The sequence below is a fragment of the Bos indicus genome, chromosome 15 (assembly GCF_029378745.1).
Source record: "Bos indicus isolate NIAB-ARS_2022 breed Sahiwal x Tharparkar chromosome 15, NIAB-ARS_B.indTharparkar_mat_pri_1.0, whole genome shotgun sequence".
NCBI classification, from domain to species: Eukaryota; Metazoa; Chordata; class Mammalia; order Artiodactyla; family Bovidae; genus Bos; species Bos indicus.
The window spans coordinates 66,338,305-66,360,456 of record NC_091774.1 but is presented as its reverse complement, the minus strand read 5'-3'; the positions used below and the strand labels follow the sequence as shown (position 1 = coordinate 66,360,456).

General features: G+C 44.5%; 1 protein-coding gene across 5 annotated transcripts in view; it reads left to right on the top strand.

Moving 5' to 3' along the window:
• Nucleotides 1-22,152, top strand: part of SLC1A2 (solute carrier family 1 member 2) — a 169,791-nt gene that overhangs the window by 56,299 nt on the left and 91,340 nt on the right. Inside the window, exon 1 of one of the 5 annotated variants that reach the window (XM_019975507.2) lies at nucleotides 654-921. The exons of 3 other annotated variants lie outside the window; for them this stretch is intronic. In XM_019975507.2, the coding sequence (XP_019831066.1) occupies nucleotides 872-921 (50 nt within the window). In that variant the 5' untranslated portion in view covers nucleotides 654-871. Of the gene's footprint in view, nucleotides 1-653; nucleotides 922-22,152 lie in introns of those variants that run through there. One more of the 5 variants, XM_019975506.2, reaches the window with a different exon arrangement.

Here is a 22,152-nt window from a genome sequence, read left to right as displayed (position 1 = left end):
TTAGTTGTGGTGCATGGGCTTAGTTGCCCTGCGGCAAGCAGAATCTTCCCGGACCTGGGATCAGGTCCCCTGCATTGCAAGGCGGATTCTTTACCACTGGGCCACCAGGAAATTCCTTGCCATGGATTCTAATGGCAACTTTCAATCGTGAAATTGTTCAAAGGACCTTAAGGGCTCATGAAGTGAAAGTGTTAATTACTCAGCTGTGTCTGACTCTTTGTGACCCCATGGACTGTAACCTGCCAGGCTCCTCTGTCTAAGGAATTCTCCAGGCAAGAATACTGGAGTGGGTTGCCATTCCCTTCTCCAGGGAATCTTCCTGACCCAGGGATTGAACCCAGGTCTCCTGCATTGCTGGCAGATTCTTTCCTGTCTGAGCCACCAGGGAAGCCCAAGGGCTCATAAAGGCAATGGCTAATGTGCTTCTGTAACCTGATGAATCCAGGTTAAATGTCAGGGAGTGAGGCTGCCCGGGAATGAGTGGTTAATGATCACAGTGGGTGTACGGCTAGTAATGGAGGAATGAGAGTAAGTGCCAAGGAAGGATAGTGTGGTAACAGTGACTGGGGCTTGCCAGCTAGCTGCTGGGCTCGCTGGGTAAAAAGTCACAAAACCCTGAGAGGAAAGAGGTGTAGTTCTTGCTTATGGAAAGGAGAGGGACATCAGAGGTCTAAGATGATCCTGTCGAGTTCTCAAACTCCAGTAATTACACAATGTTCAAACAGTGCCCTTGGTGCTTTTCAGCCAAAGTATACACTCAGTAGGACAGTTTGTTACTTCTGTGACGTCGGGACACCGGCTAGGTAAACTTTAAAGCACCTGACCGATCTTCCTGCAAGGTACAGCAGCACCGAGATGCAAGACAGAACTCATGCCCGCGCTACGGGGCCAGCGCATTCCTGGAGACGAGAGCATGGTCAGGTCAGGAGTCTTGGGATGGGGTGGGGCTGGGCTGTGCGGGGCGATGAGAAGGGAAGAATCACTTTATATTCCTGGAGGAAAAGAGAAGTGACAGGTGGAACAATGGGTTATTATAGCACACTCATTGAAGCCTGTTTCGGTATCTGGCAAAGACACTTGCTTTCCCCAGGGGTTGAGGTAATGTGCTTCCTTCTGTGAACCAAGTCCTTCCTGGAAATGTAGAGGTGTCAAGAAAGGAGTGAAAATTGGGAAATGTAATCTGCTCATCAGAAAACAACTGGTTCTGAAATGTTTCAGACTGGTGAAGAAAATGTGTGGTCCCTTCACCCTGATGCCTAGCGATGAACCAGGCACATGGTTCCCTTCCAATGAGTGTGTGTTGAATGAATGAATGAATGATATTCATATGTTTTCATATAGGCGTGTTCTCCTTTAGTTGTTGTTTAGTCGCTAAGTCATTTCTGACTCTTTTTGCAACCCTGTGGCCTGTAGCCCACCAGGCTCCTCGTCCATAGATGACTGCTTACATAACATATTAATAAGGTGTTTAGTGATGACTTGGAAAAACTGTACCTTGTACTAAAATCATCATCTGTGATTGCATCTTAAAGAACTTAAGCACCCAGATGTGAGCCATAGTCCTTAATGAGGATGTCACTCGCACTGAATCCCGGATTCTAGAGGTGCGAATGTTAGCATTTTCAGCATCGTTGCTGAAGGAACTGGTCCAGATAAAAGCCTATGTGTCTCAGCTCTGCCGTTTACCTGGCATGTGATAACTGTATTTCCCTGTGCAAGCAGGTACCCGGTGCGATTTCATTGAGACTGTGTTGTCAGTGAACCCTGTTGCAAAAGCTCTTTAGTCCAAAGATTTAAAAGCAAAAGTGTTTAAGTGGTATTGCTCTGTGACCTGAACTTGGTGTGATGGGAAAGCCAGCAGGCTTGGTTTTCAGGTTGGAAAGACACTTTCTGATGTTGCTAAATACATAAGGTATTTGGTTCAGTGTTGTACTCTGGGACCCTGTTGCTGCTGCTAAGTCGCTTCAGTCATGTCCGACTCTGTGCGACCCCAGAGACTGCAGCCCACCAGGCTCCCCCATTCCTGGGATTCTCCAGGCAAAAACACTGGAGTGGGTTGCCATTTCCTTCTCCAATGCATGAAAGTGAAAAGTGAAAGTGAAGTCGCTCAGTTGTGTCCGACTCTTAGCGACCCCATGGACTGAAGCCTACCAGGCTCCTCCGCCCATGGGATTTTCCAGGCAAGAGTACTGGAGTGGGGTGCCATTGCCTTCTCCGGGGACCCTGTTAGCATTTCTTATCTCTCTTGCAGCACAAAGTGTAGGTGTTACAAAGACCACCAGCACCTCCTGTCATTTTTCCTTTTCCAATCGCTCCTCTTCAATTCCCTCCATAATTGGGAAGAAATGGCTGTAGTTCATTTGTTAAGTGTATCTATCGAGTGTTACCAGTTTTGGGCTCAGTTTTAGGGTTTACTAAATTGGGATGGTACTCAAATACTCTATCCTTTTATACATTGATTTGTATTTGCAGAAGCCCGAAAAGACTTTAAAAAGTCTAGTGAAGAAGAAATTGCTGATAGCCATAATTCAGGAAATCAAAAAGGGATCAGTGTGGAAAGGTCAGATTTTGAGCAAGGACTCTCTGTATGTGTTTGACACTACCAAGTTGTGAAAAACCTATGATTTGCATTTTTTTACATTCATTCAAATGATTTATTCTGTTCATATTTTGGCTTATTTCTCCTCACTCTTTAAACTAATTTCTTAAAGTTCATTTGTTCATAGTTTCATTTTAAAGGCTATTAATGTTATGATTATAAAAGTTCTATATGCTTATTATAACCTATGGTTAGAATTTTTTTTAATATAAATAAGGGGGCAGAATCACCTGTAATTCCTTCAACCAGAGATAATCGCTATTCAAATATATCTTTTTCTAGTCATAATGTAGGATAATATTTGGGACCATGTTTTATATCTTCAGTCTTATATCTGTTTTTTAGATTATCCCCCTCCATCATTTTTTTTTTAAGTAAGGGAACTCAAGTCATTATACTGTAAATTCCTGTTCTGAAGTCCCTTCTACTCCTAGTGATTACTCTTGAGTCCACTCTTGTCTTGTGTGGGCTGTGTGAAGGGCCTGCTCTATGTCCAGCTGCATGGACAGGCACGAGGTTGACAAACGGAAACATGGATAAGAAATTACATCTTTTAATGGCGTTGTCATACTTCACTGCTGCTGTGGCATTGTTTGCTTCACCTTTCAGAGAGAAGGAACTGAGTTGTTTCTGATTTTCTTATTATCTACATAGTGCTACAAGTAATCATCTTTGTCTGAATTGAATTCACTTTTCTTGGACATTGTTCCCAAGATGGGGTTGCCAGGCCCATGAATATAAACAGACTTATAATACTTGCTACCTCTTTACAGTGTTACTTAATCCAATTAATACTGCCACCTGTGATGTCCAAATGTACTTGTTTGCAGAAAGCCCACTCCTGTCCAATCTAAGTCATTATATTTGTTGGGTTTCTCTGGTGACTCAGTGGTAAAGAACCTGCCTGCCGATACAGGAGACCCGGCTTCGATCCTTGGAGTCAGGAAGATCCCCTGGAGAAGGGAATGGTGACCTACTCCAGTATTCTTGTCTCGGAAACCCGATGGACAGAGGAACCTGGCAGGCTGCAGTCTGTGGGGTCTCAAAAGAGCCAGACATGACTGAATCGGACACAACAACAATTTATATTTGCTGCCTTAATAGGGATCTAAAATTAAGTGAAACAGATTTGAATTTACTTTTTGAAACTCTTACCTTTTTGTCACCAGAGGTACATATAATGCTTGCCAAAAACGTGAAATGAGTTTGTTAATTATTACCTAAACAATACTTTAAAACATGTAATGTATTATTAAAAACTTAGTTTCTACTAAGTAATAAAATTAGCATAAGGACGTAATGTTTGGGAAAAGTTCTGAAAGAAAAGACTTGCTTCCATTTTGATTTTCCCTCATTTTTCTTTGTCTTCTCACCAAATTCTCAGAAATTTTACCATTCTCAATGCCATTCACCTGCTTGCCCTAAATGTTTCAAGCAAGCCTAAGCAATAAGAGAAGTGATATTCTAGACCTTCAGAACCAATTTCCTTTCAAGTGGTGGAAAAGGGTCCTTGGATTTCCTTGCCTTGGAAAGAAAAGATGCCATGAGTTCTTGACCCAAAGAGGCTGTCCTAGAATGCACCCCCTCTCTCTCACATCCGAACCAAAGGCATTCTGCCCAGAACTCCAGGTGAGCCCTGGTCACTGCCTGGAGTCTTAATCTTAGCAAACACACAGTCATAACATTTGGCTAGAGAAGCACGTAAATATGAGCGGATTCTCTCCAAATGAACCTTTCTACTCTCCAGGGACACCAGTGGGGTGGAAGACCTTATCCCTGTACATTTATAAGACAAAGCAACACAAGCCCCTAATACCCTTGTTAAAAATCAATTAGTAATATTGTATGGGTTGGTTGTAGGTTTGTGAGTATGAATTTGGAAAAAAAAGTTACAGGCTCCCTCAGTTTGGTCTACTTGATGGCACTCAACCATCAAGTGGAATTCAAGAACATCCAGAGTGTAAACATCCAAAGAGTACAAGGCTCTTGAGGCTTTAGAATCACCATGGCTGGATGTCTTACAACTCACTCGGAAGACTAAAACAGCTGCTGCGAGGCTGTGCATTTCACATGATTACTTTCACGTGATTATTTTATGTAACATCTAAAGAGAAAAAACAGCTCTGTAGTGGGCAGTGCTGTGATCATCCCCTGCCACTCTCTGTCTGAGAAAACCGAGCAGAGTTACCTTCCCATATCCAGTGAGATAGTCAGCCAAGGTGCTGAGTCTCCGCCTGTAACTGACCTCGCTCACTCCAGAGTCATGTGTTGACCAATCCCCACTGATCTGCAGCACCTATGCAGTCAGACAAGACGGTCAGCAGGCAGGACCCATGGGTGCTGCCCTCCCAGTGAGCCGCCGAATGCCCCCAGGTGCTAATCACAAGAAAAGGGGCCAGTTATGGGAGAGAATAGAAAAGGGGCCATGGAGATGAAGAGGGTGGAAGTGCAACAGGAGGGCACTGAGGGCCAAAAAGAGGAAGAGGAGGGCAGCCCACCATGGTTGGCATCATCACAAACCCTCTGCATACTCGCTGTTTTTCATCCTAAGAATAAAGTCTGTGCTTTGAACTTTTCTTCCAATGAGGGGGAGGACTGTGACTTCCCACTGGGTGAGAGAGCCTGCTGCAAGGCAGGAATCCTCTGAAGGCTTGTGTTTTGTCTTTGACATTCAAGCACATTTTACACCATCTTCTATCATATCTCTGTGTTTATTTCTGTATGTTATATTATTTTAAATTACCATTTAAATGATTCTACTATGCAATCATTTATGAGTTTCCATTGATTTCAAAACACCACATGGATGGGGAGGGAACTACATTAATTAAAAGGCACATTCCATTTTCAGAAATATTGAAATATGGGGACAAGGTGTACCTTAGAATGAAGACATTGAGCAAATTCTGAGTGAAATCGCCGCTCCTGGAAGCTGTGTCATGTTTCTGGTGGGGCTGAGTCTGTCTTCTGGTATATGTTTGTGTACATGTAGGGGCAGACAAGTACCTTGGTATCTAATGCACAACCTTAGATGTGTTGTGGGGTGGGGGTGGGGAGTGTGTTGGGTTTGGGGCTGAGAGGTGTAAGGAATTGCCCAGTGCCCATTCTGGATTCTTTTCTGTCATCCCTTAGGACAGAGTTCCTAGACCTTGGCAATGTTGGCATTTGGAGCCAATTAACCCTGTTTGGGGAGATGTTTAGCAGCATGCCTGGCTTCTGTCCATGAGCATCCCTTGTCCCTGGTTGTAACAACCAAAAATGTCTACAGATGCTACAGAATTGCCCTTGCTTAAGAGCTACTGCATTAGTGCCAAAAAGAAGCTCCCAAAGCAGTGGACCAATACAGAGTATTAGGGAAGAGTATTTCTGTTCTTGAGGAAGAGTATTGTGATTAAGAACAAAGTTTCTGAAGTTAGGCTGAGATTTTCAAAACCCACTTACTCTGTCATTTTGGGCAGATAACTGCACTTTTGGGGGCCTCAGTTTCTTTACCTGTCAAATACCTCTGTGACCTCCCGGGATCGTTGTGGGCATGAAATGCTTGGAAGGAAACCTGGAGTAAGTGCTTTGGACATATCAGCTACCATTACTATCAATGGTATTGTTGTTGCTATTATTATTGAGGGTCCTTTGGCCACCCCCACCGGCTGGGATAATCACTGGCCATCTCTCGCCTGCAGGCTCCCGCCTCCCGATCGTGTCGATAGGGCTTCTCACTCCCTGATCAAGCTGCTTAGGTCCGTCCTCTCTCACCCCCTGACTTCTCATTTACTTCTGCAGCGCTGTTTACCATCACATTAGCCCACTCATTCCCAGCCTAATCCTTGGAGTGAAAAGTGTGCGTTATGTTTATTACAAAATAAGAGCAACTTGCCTTCTCTCTCCTGCCCTCTCCCTTCTCTCTCCCTCTCTCTCTGTCTCGGGTTTGGTGCAACTCCTTCTGAGATATTTTTATCAATCTAAATGGAGATGATACTATTAGGAAGAGAAAGAGAAAAAATTGTACCAGTCCTTTGGAGAAGCAAGCTGGAACCTAGCTGTTTCGTCCACCATTGGAATGGCTTCTAGAAGGACAACCTTGGCACCAGGACAGGATAAAAATGCCTCATCTCTGTGACCTCTGAGGATCGGCCAAGGCAAGAGTGGATAAAGAGCTAACCTACTCCACCTGCCAGCCAAAAATAGGCTGACTGCGTCACAGGGCTTTTGGTCATTAAACCTTTCCTCTGCAGCAGTCTGTGGTTCCAACTGGAACGGGGCCAGGGACGGGTTAAGGTAATTCACTCCCAACCCTGATTCCTCTCCTTGCATCAGAGGCAGCCTTGGAAATTGAGTAGTGCTACATGCGGGTGTAAATTCCTAACCAGGAATGATATATAAGCGCCAGCTTCGGGAACATGTGCAATGAGGCTACTTATAGATTAACTATTCTTTGTCTTTTAAATAATGAAGACCTATTTTTTGGATCAATCAGTTTATTTTTTTAACTTTTGTTTCTCATTCTAAAGGTTAATTCATGTTTGTTGTAGAAGGTTTGAACATAAAGAATCAATAAGAAATTAAAATCTATCCATCATCTTATCATTACAGCCACTGGGAACATTTTGTGCCTTGTTTTTCTTGCATCTTGATGCAATGTACAGTTTTCCTAAAATTGTGATCATATGCAGTTTTCTGTCTTTTCATTTCAAAAGTACACACAAAGTACTCACAATGATACTGCATCTCAGATTCAATTCAAGTGTTAGCCGCTTCAGTTCAGTTCAGTTCAGTCAGTCGTGTCCGACTCTTTGCGACCCCATGAATTGCAGCACGCCAGGCCTCCCTGTCCATCACCAACTCTGTAGTTCACTCAAACTCATGTCCATTGAGTCAGTGATGCCATCCAGCCATCTTATCCTCTGTCGTCCCCTTCTCCTCCTGCCCCCAATCCCTCCCAGCATCAGAGTCTTTTCCAATGAGTCAGCTCTTCACATGAGGTGGCCAAAGTACTGGAGTTTCAGCTTTAGCATCAGTCCTTCCAATGAATACCCAGGACTGATCTCCTTTAGAATGGACTGGTTGGATCTCCTTGCAGTCCAAGGGACTCTCAAGAGTCTTCTCCAACACCACAGTTCAAAAGCATCAATTCTTCGGCGTTCAGCTTTCTTCACAGTCCAACTCTCACATCCGTACATGACTACTGGAAAAACCATAGCCTTGACTAGATGGACCTTTGTTGGCAAAGTAATGTCTCTGCTTTTGAATATGCTATCTAGGTTGGTCATAACTTTCCTTCCAAGGAGTTAGTGTCTTTTAATTTCATGGCTGCAGTCACCATCTGCAGTGATTTTGGAGCCCCCAAAATTAAAGTCTGACACTGTTTCCACTGTTTCCCCATCTATCCCATGAAGTGATGGGACCAGATGCCATGATCTTCAGTTTCTGAATGTTGAGCTTTAAGCCAACTTTTTCACTCTCCACTTTCACTTTCATCAAGAGGCTTTTTAGTTCCTCTTCACTTTCTGCCATAAGGGTGGTGTCATCTGCATATCTGAGGTTATTGATATTTCTCCTGGCAATCTTGTTGCTTAGTCGTATCCAACTCTTTGTGACTCCATGGGCTGTAGCCCACCAGGCTCCTCTGTCCATGGAATTTTCCAGGCAAGAATACTGGAGTAGGTTGCCATTCTCTTCTCCAGAAGATCTTCTGACCCAGAGATTGAACCTGGGTAGTATATCTCATGCGGTCATTAAATATATTACTTGAGAACCAGATGGATTTTGGCTTATTAACTTCCTCTTGACTGGGCTGAGTGTACATGTTAATAGGAAGAGGCTCTGGTCTGGGGAGCCACTGGAGTGTTCTTCAGACTCCACAGTCCCAGGAGGAACTGATGTGCCATCTGTGGGAGCAGAGACATGCTGGTCATTCTGGGAGGTGGGGAAGGAATGGGAGGCTGGCAAGCTGCCCTGGAGAAAGCGTGGCAGAGGGAGTGGAGTGTGGGCTCCTAAGGAAAGAACTTCTGGGTTGTATTCTGTCTGTGCCACCAATCATTTCCCTGACTTTGATTAACCTATCTCACCCTCTAAACCTCAGTATTCCCATCTATAAAATGGAACTAATGATTGTGTCTATTTCTTTGGATTACTGGGGATAGTACCTGACTCAGAGTGGGTACACAGTAGTGATCATTAGTATGCTATCATGATTAATCCCTCAAATGAAGACTGGGTCAGCCGACTCCATGCTATGAGGATAGTGGGTAGATGGGTTCACCCTGTAAGAAAATGTCTAAAAGAAAATAAAAATGTGGATTGGATTTAGTATGTTCTCCCAGAGGGGAGGTGCAGTCAAGATATAGGGTGGTCCAAAGAATGGAGTTAGGGCTCCTTCCATTATGCTTTTGAGGCCATTAGTGGAGAATGCTTCCAATGCCTGCTAGGAGGTCACCCACCCCAGAGTCTGGGTCTAGACCAGAGTCTCCAACCCCAGCCGGGTGTCCTCCTAATCAGGCTTGATGGAGCAGCTAAGAGTATTTAGTACATCATGGCAACCCACTCCAGTACTCTTGCCTGGAAAATCCCATGGATGAAAGAGCCTGGAGGCTGCAGTCCATGGGGTCGCTATGTTGGACACGACTGGACAACTTCACTTTCACTTTTCACTTTCATGCATTGGAGAAGGAAATGGCAACCCCCTCCAGTGTTCTTGCCTGGAGAATCCCAGGGACGGGGGAGCCTGGTGGGCTGCCGTCTATGGGGTCGCACAGAGTCGGACAGGACTGAAGCAGCTTAGCAGCAGCAGCAGTTCTGTTGCTGCAGCCAACGTTGACTTGGAATTGACACATTGGGATGAAATCTTATCTCCCAGTGCCTTTGTGGAAGGATCGCCAGGTAGCAGGGGTTCAGGTCTGGTTCCAGTCAGGATCAAGAAAGCATCTGAGATGGTTGGACAGACCTGGGTTTGAATCCTACTTCTACAGTAGCTTTAGGATACTTTGGGTAAGTTTCACACACTCAATTGCTCTTTACCTTCTCACTTGATCCAAGTTAAATATCTGTACCTTGTGGGTTGATGTTGAGGATTAAAAGAGATAAAGTCTAGGACATGCCTAGCACCATGCTGGACTTGCTATTGATACTAAAAAAATGTTGATATCATCTTCCACCTTCTCACTCAGCAAGATAAAACAAGGAATAAGAGAGTCTCTTGGTTTCTCCATCTGTAAATAAGAAGGGTTAATAAAAGTTAATGGCTCACTCAGCCTCTAGGGTTTGGGAAATATTTGTTTTGTCCTCCGATTGTTAGTCCTAAACATCAGTAGTGAGTTTCCAGTATTTGCTGGCACATCCTGGAAGATAATCTTTGTGTGTATAACATGTGGCGAGCACTGAACTCAGCCCTTTGCATGGGTCATCCCATTCAGGGGTTACATTCCATAAAGAAGAAAAACAGAGGCTCAGAGACATTATTAAGAGACTCATTCCAAGTTTCTTACTTCATAAGTGGTGGAGGTGGGATTTGTGCCTAGACCCTTGGACAGAGAATAGATCAAACCAGAGAATCCTAAAGGAAATCAACCCTGTATATTCATTGGAAGGACTGATGCTGAAGCTCCAATACTTTGGCCACCTGATGTGAAGAGCTGACTCATTGGAAAAGACCCAGATGCTAGGAAAGATTAAAGGCAGGAGGAGAAGGTGGTGGCAGAGGATGAGATGGATAAATAGCCTTACTGACTCAATGGACATGAATTTGAACAAACTCTGGGAGATAGTGAATGACAGGGAAGCCTGGCATGCTGTAGTCCATGGGATTGCAAAGAGTCAGATATAATGTAGTGACTGAACGACTCTACTTCTGGAGACCACTTTTACAACTAAAGACTTCTGCCCCGCCCCCCGTTGGCAAAGATAAGTACAAAACAGACTAGAATGGCCATTTCAGCAACTAAATTGAAGCCCCCCTGAGCCCAAGGACTGTGGGTTATCCACTCTGTCCCCTCCCAGGCAGGCAAGCAGCAAATACGAACTTGTGGAAGAATGTATGGAAAATCTAAGCATTTGAGTCAGGCTTCCTTTAAATGAAGATGTCCTGTGAACAGCAAGTGCCTTAGACACGTAACTCCACTATAAGAGAGTCCAGGACTTTCTCCGGTCCCTGGGTGACTGTTCGGAGCAAAGGAGACTGAAAATCTGGAGGGGAAGGACATTCCCTCAATTTTCATTTCCCCACAAAAGGAAGGGAGGAAAGGACCAGAGATGAAGAAGACAGCTTCATGGGTTTCAAAGCAGAAAACCATCTGAATTATTGATTTCCAGGACCTGGACATTAGCTGGACAAGGTTTGGTGGTTAGCAGGCTATGTAAAGAATCTGTTTCTAAGGACTTATAGAAAACTGCAACTTCATCCATCATTTAATTTCTTGTTCCCGGGAATGTTGGCCTTTGATTCCCTTTGTGCTTTTGATTCCTTCCTGATTTTTCTTTTTTTTTAATTTTATTTTTATTTTGTGTATTTTTTCTTTTTTTTGACCGTGCTGGGTCTTTGTTGCTGCGTGCGGGCTTTCTCTAGCTGTGATGAACGGGAGCTATTCTTTATTGTGGTGCGCAGGCTTTTCATTTCGGTGGCTTCTCTTGTTGCAGAACTCAGGCTCTTGAGTGTGGGCTTTGGAAGATATGGCGCACAGGCTTAGTCATCCCACCACGTGTGAAATCTTCCCAGACCAGGGATCGAATCCATGTCCTCTGCACTGGCAGGTGGATTCTTAACCACTGGACCCCCATGGAAGTCTCTGATTCTCCCTTTTAATGTGGCCTTGGTTTTTATCTTTATTTCATCCATATAGTGTACACCGTAATTCTGGCCTTATTCCTCACTCTCTAGGTGCTCCCATTCACATCCTGACTTCCCATTTTGCTGCCTGTTGCTCCCAGATTCACCGCCCACATGGTTCTGCCTGTTCCTGAACCTTGCCTTTCCCAGCCCGCCCCTGGGCATTTGCCCTCCCCTTCCTCTTCTGATGCACATCTCTACTTCTCTGTCCCTAGGCAGTGTCTACCTATAGCCTTCTAGGGTCAGCCCACATCCTCCTCTGTGACTATGTCCCAAACTGTTTCGTCCGTCCCTTTGTCACTCCGATTGCACTGATGTGTGTGCATCTGTTCCTCTGGCACTTAACCACATGCTTCCTCTGTCCCCTCTAGCCTTTCTCCCATCTACTCAGGAAGTCTTTAAATGTCTGTCTTATTATGGTGACCCCACTACATACAAGGCACTCTGCTGAGAGCTGAGGGACAGCCAAGAGGAATATCGGGTTTGCCCATCAATAGATGCTTGAGGGAAGACACCCCAGAAATAAGTATCCATTGGCCTGACTCATGGCTGGAAGTTCTTTCACCAACAGCAGAGGAAGCCAAGGCAGGCATGCCTCTGCTTTTGACTTTCCTCATCTCTTGTCTGCAGAAGCAGATGCCTGAGGAAAGCTTTAGTGTTAGCCTGGGTTCACAGTCTAACTCCTAGCGAGGTTGTGCCCATCAGTCCCAGAATCCACCAGCTATGTGAATTCAGCATCTCCCACTGGGCATCATGTGGATGCTGTTCGGTTGGGCACTTTCTCTGAATGAGAGCAGCCTCAGCTCAACCCAAGTGGAGCCCAGACCATCACAGGGAGTACAGTCCTTGGCAGGGTCAGAATGGAAAGCTGGCTTCAGAGGGAGAGGCCCCTTCTGCCACTTCTGCATGTCCTAAAGCTCACTACACCCAGCTTCTTTGTTGTCGTTTTTCTTAGGAATAAATGAGTGTGATAATTCATTTAATAAATATTTGCTGAGCACACCATTCTCTGATGTCCTAGTTCCTCCCTGGCACAAAGATAAATATGACTGTCTCTGCTCTAAGTCAACATCTAAGAAAGAAGGCATATGCAAATTACTCAGAGAAAGATGGCAAATATGGGTACTCCTCAGTATCGTGTCCTTGACAAACATTGCTAATCAAGCATAGAACTCACCTTGAATCTGAATTCAGTTCAGAATCCTTCTCAATACATTATTCTAGGCAGCCGCCGTTATTGAATTGGGTATTGGGCAAGAGTCAACTGGCTTGTGAGCATTCTTATCTTTGTTGTTCAGTAACTAAGTGTCCAACTCTTTGTGACCCCATGGACTGCAGCACACCAGGCTTTCCTGTCCTTTACTATCTCCCGGAGTTTGCTCAAACTCATGTCCGTTGAGTCAGTGATGCCATCCAACTGTCTCATCCTTTGTTGGCCCCTCCTGCTCTCAGTCTTTCCCAGCATCTTTCCCAGGGTTTTTTTCAATGAGACAGCTCTTCTCATCAGATGGCCAAAGTATGGAAGCTTCAGCATCAGTCCTTCCAGTGAATATTCAGGACTTCCAATGAATATTCAGTGAATATTAAAGGACTGATTTCCTTTAAGATTGATTGGTTGGATCTCCTTGCTGTCCAAGGGACTCTCAAGAGTCTTCTCTAGCACCACAATTCGAAAGAATTCTAATCTTTAAGGCAGTCTAAAGGCCACCGAGATAGAGGGAGGGGACTCATTGTATTGAGTTACTGTGTCTGTCTGTTTAGTGGAAGTGCTCAAAAGTAACACTGCTTTTGGGGAAAACCCCTAAGATCACTCCTCATGACATCTTCATGCTTCCCCTGCTCTCTCATGCTCCTTTCTGCCTGTGTTTTAAAGGATTCTTCTTCCTCTCTTTCCCCACAGAAGTAGTTGTGAGATTCAGCTCTCATCCTTTTTAAGGTCTTTGTTTTTGCCTGTTCTCCCACTTGGAGAGTTAATTGAAGTGGTCAATTCCCCAATCTTTATCTTCAGGTACATGTTTTTTTTTTCCAAAGTCTTCTTCCTTTGGCATCGGAGCACCAGGATAACCTAAGCCTGCATTATCTTCCCTACTCCCTCCCCAGCCCCAACTTCTTGCCTCCAGAGCCTCTGCTGGGAGCGTCTGGGTCCACTCATGTGGAGTCAGCTATGGGGTGTCCTGCCCCCATGCCTCTCTTCTCTGCTTTGTCACATCCTAGCCAGCATCTGCAGAGAGGGCAATGGCACCCCACTCCAGTACTCTTGCCTGGAAAATCCCATGGACGGAGGAGCCTGGTCGGCTGAAGTCCATGGGGTCGCTAAGAGTCAGGCATGACTGGGCGACTTCACTTTCACTTTTCACTTTCATGCATTGGAGAAGGAAATGGCAACCCACTCCAGTGTTCTTGCCTGGAGAATCCCAGGGATGGGGGAGCCTGGTGGGCTGCCATCTATGGGGGTCGCAGAAAGTCGGACACGACTGAAGTGACTTAGCAGCAGCAGCCAGCATCTGAGTCTCAACCGAACTGTCACTTCACCTGGAAAGTCATCCCCAGCTTCTTTATGATTTCCGAAGAGAACCAGGGGCTGAGATTCTTACTATCTTCCTCTTTCAGTCATTCAACAAATAGCTGCTAACTGCGTCCTAAGGATCTGCAGTGAATACGACGCGCACCCGCCCTCAAGGAGCCTGGAGTCTGGTCGCACTTCTGCTGCTAGTTGCTCTGGTTCATATGTCACACCTCTGCCATCAGACCAAACCCCTGGTGGCCACTGTGTCCCCACAGTCCTGTGTATAACTAGATGCCCCACATATCCTGGAGCGGACTGAAAGGTGGCCTCTCTCAAGTTTGACGAATATGTAGTCCTTAGGGCAGCTCAGAAAGGGTGGAGGGCTGGAGAAGAAGGAACTTGGAACATGGCGGCTGGACCCCAGAGCATTGGGAGCTGGGGCCAGGGATGGACGCCTAGAATGGAAAGCAGTTGTGGTTAAAACGCGTTAAGGATATGAGCTGGGTTTGCATTCCAGCTCTTCTGCTTAATAACTAAGAAACTTTGGCAAGTAACTTAACATATTATTGACCAGGGGATTTTTACAGAAACCTGTGGCTGACGATTTGTTATATAAGTGAATATTGTTACATCTCCAATCAATAACATTTGGGTAACAAATGTTATGTCTCTGGTCAATAAGTTGTTAATTTCTCTGTGCCTCAGTTTTCTCATCTGCACAATGGGTCTTAAAATGTCACCCTTATAGAGCGGTTATGAGGTTTAAATAAGCAAGTGGGTTTAAATGAAAATAAAGCGCTGAATACAATGCTTGGTCTACACATCGGCTATTACTTAGACTTTCCTGACAGTGGGATTTACTGGGGATTTTTAAAGTACCTTTCTGTAAACAAAGTGCATATTATTTATGTAACCTGAAAAACAGACAAAAAACTATTTTTCTAAGAGACAAGGAAAGAGTCTGGTGGGTAAGGGGGTCACAGTCATCTCCGCTAGCTCCTGCTCCTTGGCCCATGTGGAGATTTCTTGGTGCACTGCGTGTCGGGAGGTAAGTTTCAATCCCGCCACCCTGCCTGTTCTCTTTGATCCCTCCTTGTCCTAAGAGTTTCACAGTGTGAGGCTCCAACCTTCCTGGATGGTGTCATGGTTTGCTCCCTAGAGTCGTCTGTTCTCATAACTTGCTTGGAGAACAGAAATGAATCACCCAAGGGTTCCCCTGCAGAGAGGATTCGCTGAGTAGTGTGGTAGCAGGGGTTCCTCAGGCCTGGGCAGAGGTCTCTGAAAGTGGGAAGGTATATGCAGTGCTAAGCAGAGGAAGGAGGGGGCCAGCTTGTGTTTGCAAAAGCAGGAGCCAAGTCCATACATTTTATGAAGTGTTTTATGGTGAAGCTGTAATTGGAACCCTGTTATTTAGCAAGAATTATGAGGTGTGATGGTCTTAACGCTGAGAGTCCTGTGGGGACCTGAGAGAAACTGGCAGGGGAAACAGAGAAGTAGGCATCGTGGAGTGGGTTGCTTGGATTCCTCACACTGCTTAAATCTGCCTATTTATTATTTTTTAAATTATTGTTATTCAGTTTTTATTCTGGGACATTCAAAACTCAACTTAGAGACAAACCAGATATATTTGACAGTTACCTACTGTCTCTCTGAAACAGAGTTGCTAAGCCTCATTGAGTGGTTCGATCCTCTTACTACCTTCTAGAGATGAAAAGTGCCCCTGGGTCACTTCCAGCTCAGAGGGCAGGGGAATGGGACCCAGTCAGTGAGCTCAGGACCCAGAAGCCCTTGCCATATATAGAGAGGGCGGTTGTCAGGCCCACGGTTGATCCCGCTCATCATTGCCCCAGCCTAATGTCTTAGTCCCCCGAGCTGAGGGATGGGCTTTCCAGGTGGCTCAGTGGTAAAGAATCTGCCTGCCAATGCAGGAGACTCGGGTTCGATCCCTGGGTCAGGAAGATCCCCTGGAGAAGGAAATGGCTACTCATTCCAGTGTTCTTTCCTGGAGATTTCCATGGCCAGAGGAGCCTGGTGGGCCTACAGGCCATGGGGTCACAAAAAGTCAGACAGTACTGAGCACGCACACACAGCTGAGGGAAGGGGTTTGCATTCCTTTGGATACCCCAGAACCTGCAGGTTGCCTGAGGAAGGGATGTGGTCTCCTCTTTGTCTCTTTTACCCCGTGAGGGATGGCCGCCATGACTCAGGCTTTTGGAGCCATGCTGTATCCAGAGTGACAATCTTCAGTGGTTGGAGAAGGACCAGATGTTGTTCACCAGGGTCCATGAGTAAAAGGCTTTGGGGGTCTTGGATTGTAAGGAGAACGTATGTGCGTTTTCAGGGGGAAACGCCTTCAATCACATCAAACATGTACTCGACGGAATTTGCCTGTCTGTGTGAAGGTGAGGAAATCCTCCTTGCTGTTTTTAGAATTTACCACCTCGCTCCTGCCTCTGGGCCTTGGCACTTGCTGTTTTTACTCTCAGAATACATATCCCAGGGTTTCCACATGGTCACCCTGACTATTTTCAAGTCATTGATCGAATGTGCCCTCCTGACCCGCTTATATAAAATGGTCCTCCGTCACTCTCGGTCCCATTGCATCACTCCATTGTTTTGCCACAGTGGTTTGTGGTACTTACACTGTATGACATTATTTGTTTATGATCTCTCTCTGGGTAAGCCTCTATGGTGTTCACTGCTCTTTCTGTGGTATGTAGAATAGTACCAAGACCAGAGTAGCTGCTCAAGTGCCAAGACCAGAGTAGCTGCTCAAGTGCCAAGACCAGAGTAGCTGCTCAAGTGCCAAGACCAGAGTAGATGCTCAAGTGCCAAGACCAGAGTAGCTGCTCAAGTGCCAAGACCAGAGTAGATGCTCAAGTGCCAAGACCAGAGTAGATGCTCAGTAATGGATGAGCAGACGCTCAGTACCATCTGAATGGATGAGTGAATGAACAAATTAATATCTTTGATTATATTTGGGTCTCAGATGTCAAATGTATTTTTTTAAATGATAGAAGATGGAAGTCAGTTCTTTTTTAGAAATTTTTGTTGAAATATAGTTGGTCTGCAATTCTGTGCTGGTTTCAGTTTCAGATGCAGAGAAAAGCAGTTCAGTTACACACACATATTTTAAAAATATATATCCTTTTTTCTAACATTCTCTTCCAGTATAGGTTATTATAAAACAATGAGTATAGTTCTATACTATACTGTAGGTCCCCATTGGCTATCCATTCTATACACAGTGGTGTGTATAGCCCAGTCCCAAACTCCTAATTTGTCCCTCTCCTGCTCCCTGAACAACCACAAATTTGCCTTCCATATCCATGAGTCTATCTCTGTTCCACAAATAAATTCACCTGCATCACTTTTCTAAACCCCACACACAAGAAATACCACACAATCCATCCCTAGCTCTCTGTCCCACCCCCGCCTCCAGCACTCAACACACACACCCCACGTCTTTTCCATCCGTCCATCTGTCCATCCATCCATAGACACCCAGGCTGCCTTCATGTGCTGGCCACTGCAGACAGTGCCGCTATGAACACTGCGGTGTGAGTTATTAGTGGGGCTGCTTCTCAGCCACGTACCTTGGGTCTCAAGCATTTCATCTGCTATGAAATGCATGTGGGCACTGCAATGGACATGTGTGTGTGTGTGTGTGTGTGTGTGTGTGTGTGTGTCTCAAAATGAAGCAGTCAGATCTTGGTGCACAGATATTATTATTATTATTAATTGTTATATTCTGGGGCACAGATAATGGGTTTCCCCCCTTTGAAAATGGGGTACTGACATTGTAGACACATTGGCATGGTTTTTGTGACTTACCTGAGCCCTTACAATCTGTCAGAGCAGGATAATGATGAAAGTCTCATTTGCAAGCTGCAGCCCCATCCTAGAATCATTATTACCACATTCTGGGGGAGATGTCCCAGGGGTTGAACTGAAGTGACCAGGACCGGTTTGGGGCTGGTATTTTCTCATGCATGAACTCCTGTGTGAATGGGATACAACGGCCTCTGTTACTGACCAAGGGGAAGTGGAATTAAGACTAGGAAAGGAGATTCTGCATTTTCCTCTAATTGTATTTTTTAAAAATTAAAAAAAAATTAAAAGATTTATTTACTTATTTTTGGCTGTACTGGGCCTCTGTTGCTGCGTGAGGGCTTTCTCTGGTTGCAGCGAGCGGGGTCACTCTTCGTATCTGTGCGTGGGCTTCTCCTTGCGGTGGTTTCTCTTGTGGAGCATGGGCTCTCTCTAGGCACGTGGGCTTCAGTGCTTGTGGTGCACGGGCTTAGTTGCCCCACGGCAAGTGGAATCTTCCTGGATCAGGGATTGCACCTGTGTCCCCAGCAACTGGCAGGTGGATTCTTAACCACTGGACCACCAGGGAAGCCCCATTTACTTCTAATTTTAGAGAAGAAAATAAAAGGTACTCACTTTTCCAGGAAGTATATCCCTTCTGGTCTCTTCTCGTCAGATTATTTGTTTTGTTTTGGGGGCATAAACCTCAGAATCATTTTGGACAGAAGGTTGTCTTTAGTCAGTATCTGTATGGGATAAGCTTGGAAGTAAATTCAGCACTCAGGCTTATGACCTCCCTGATAACTCCTCTCTAAAGGACAGCTTCTAAGTTTTGTGTTTTAAAAAGGTAATACTTCCCTGTATTAAAAAAAAATATTCTGTCCTCTTTCAGGCATTTTAGATGGCTTATTCACCATTCTTCAAAATAAATTTTAACTATAGAGCAAGACTCATGGATAGCATTGTTTCAAAAGTCAAAACCTAAAAAAAAGCCTACCAAAAATATGTATACACACACTCACCTCTGAAACCCTCTTCCATTCCCAGAGTTAACCCCGAGAGCGTTTTTACTTCTCTTTCCAGAATTTTTCTCCATGCATTATAAGTGTACATGTGAGTATACAATTTTTATATATTTATATCCTGTATATTTTTCCAAATAGTGATACATCATTCTTTAAAACAGATGCAGTCTTTCATTGCATCAAAGTGTATCAGAATTTATTTAGCTATCCCATATTGATGGAGTTTAGGTTATTCCTCAGATTTTACTATTATAAGAAAATCTGCAAAGACTATACATCTTTGTGCATAGGCTTGCATGCTTCTCTAGGACAGATATTAAGAAAAAAATTTCCAGGGGATCAAAGAGCATTGCTTACTTTTAATTTTGATATAAACTACATTAACCCTCCTTCCACTCGCCTTACCAATCTAGATTCCCATGTTTAATTTCCTACATCCTTGCCAATCCTAGATATCACAATTTTAAACTATTTTGTCAACTTGATGTGCAAAATTGCTCTTTTCCATTGCTATACTCTGATTTCCAAGGTATTTGAGAATCTGTTGCTTGTGATGCTCCCAGCATTGGTGGGTTTTTAACATTATTTTCAAACATTTTCATTAATAAGACTACCCCAGAAATGCTTCTCTTCCAGGACTACCACACAGTTGGTAGTTAAAATATTGAAATCTTTAGCAAAAACAACCAGCTTTTACCGTATGTGTGTTGATAGTGATATGAAAGTGACTTGGAGGGATAAAGCATTTTCTAATCTGGAAATCACTATGGAATCACAGCTTCTGGTTATGTTATATGTTCTCCATAACTCTGAAAACACAGAATCCTTTGGAAAGAAATATGTTGGGGTACATAGTTGGGTTATAATTATACTTTTAAAGTTAGTATTAGAGGACTGAGGCCACCTCTGCCACTAATATGGCCCGTGACTAGTTAATAAACCAGGAGATGAAACAATAAGAAACAAATAAACATTGAAATACTTTCATGCTTGTTGGTAGAGTGCCCTGACCTTTAGTTCCTATTCCCTCACGCCATGCCATGCACCTGCCTGGGAGGCAGCAATGAAGAGGTTAATATGCAGGCTAGAGGTGCAGGAGACCTTTGAGACCTTGCTTTGTCACAGTCCCAGCCTCTGTTCACATGGTTTGGTGCCCTGATGTACTATTTAAACAATATTTAGACAATTCTCTCCCCTACTCGCAACCGCGTGTGCTCCACCTGTGTTTTAAGACATTTGGCAGTTTCTGGCTTCTGAGAGAGCCGCTGGAACATACTGCTGGTTTGCTTCTTGAATGGGTCCCTGTTTTGTTTGCTGGTTTTCCAGGATTACGCTTGCATAATTTCCTTGTGCTCTTAGCCTGCACACCATAATCCCAGAGGGCATACCAGGGAAATAAGATGCCCCTTATGTAACTTGTTATGTAAGAGTCCAGAGATCCGAGTCTCACTGGAGAGTGTCAGCCACGTTTTCCAAGAGGTCTGAAAGTTCATTTTGACAGGGGTTTGTGTTGTCTCTTTCAGTCAATTGAATTCTTTCAAAAGCATTGTGTTATTTCAGAGATAGCTGACCGGAAGGGAGAAAGAAGAAAGGACAGTACTGCTATTCTGTGTCAGATGCTTAGCGGAAGTTATTGTATCTAATTTAATCTTCTCTGCAATCCTCTTTCCTTCTAAACAGACCCAGGCTTTCAGGGACAAAAGCGAGTAGCTGAGACTCGTGGCTGGAGATACCAGCTCTGGGTTGTACAGTCAGACCCAGGTTCTGTGTATAGAACGAGCCTGTGTGTGTGTGTGTGTGTGTGTGTGTGTGTGTGTGTGTGAGAGGGAGAGAGAGAGAGAGAGATGGGGCATGAGTAAGTCAGAATCATGCTAGACCACTCTGTTTCATGTCCTATTCTCTTGAAGCCAAATTTTGCCTACTGATTTAAAGCTGATAGGAAGCTCAGACTGTTCTGAGCACTTTCAGTGCCTTGGGGGCCAGGCTAAGGCCACCTCTTTGATCTCTGTGCCAGAGACACCCTCCCTGGGCCTGGCTGTGCCCAGATGGACTGGAGGCTGGCACTTTGGCTCCCTAATGCCCATCCCCTTCGTCTTTACCTCAGAGCTATGGCAGACACCGAAGCAGCAGGTCCCATGTAACATGCTTGCCAGTCACAGGCTGGGTCTCCCTGCTTCTTCTCCCTCTGCTCAAAGTGAAGTGGAGAGGAGATCACACCAGGGTGAGTGTGTGCAATGACAAAGCTCACCAAGCCTCAAAGAAAAAGCTTAACCAGGAAGCCTGAGGAAATGGGGTTCTGGTTGTTTAACTTTTAGGGTCACTGAGAGATGAAAATAGAGGGGTTTCTCAGCAAATATATTTTTGGTAATTCTTAGTTTTAATTCTTACATTGAGAAAGTAATAAAAACACGTGGAAAAACATTCAGATTGTGCTAAAGAGTGTCTGCCTCTCACATGAGATACCTATTTACATATTCTTGTCCTAAGAGGCCACCTCTATTAACAGTGCCCCATGATCCACCAACAATATTATCTGTAATCTTTATGTATTAGGTTGGTGCAAAGATAATTGTGGTTTCAGACCATGAATTTTAAATCATTATAACTAGGCTCAAACACATCTTCATTAATCAAAACAAGAACCATTACAATCAACATATTTTTGCCAACAAAAAATAGTTTATTCATGTAGCATAAAAATCTGTGCTTCAGAATTCAAGGAACTCTTGGAAAGCATTTTCTGCCTCCTGCTGATGGTGGAAATATTTTCCCCTGCAAAAAGTTGTCGAGATGGTTAAAGGAGTGGTAGTCGGTTGGCAAGTGGTCAGATGAGTACGGTGGATGAGTCAGAACTTGGTCGTTCGGTTTTGAAGTGTTGGTTGTGCGACACGCAGTTGGTGTTGTCACGGAGAAGAACTGCGCCCATTCTGCTGACAGGTTTCAGTGCATCTCATTGATTTGCTGAGCATACTTCTCAGATATAATGGTTTTGCCGGGGTTCAGAAAGCTGTAGTCGATTGGATGGGCAGCAGACCACAAAACAGTGACCATGACCTTTTTTTTGGTGCAAGTTTGGCTTTGGGAGGTGCTTTGGAGCTTCTTCTTGGTCCAGCCACTGAGCTCGTCATTGCTGGTTGTCGTATAAAATCCACTTTTCATTGCATGTCACAAACCAATTGAGAAATGGTTCATTGTTGTTGTGTAGAATAACAGAAGATGACACTTCAGAACGATGATTTTTTTTTCTTTGATCTGTGGTTAGCTCATGAGGCACTCATTTATCGAGCTTTTTCACCTTTCCAATTTGCTTCAAATGGCAAGCAACCATAGAATGGTTGATGTTGAGTTCTTTGGCAACTTCTCATTTAGTTGTAAGAGTATCAGCTTAGATGAT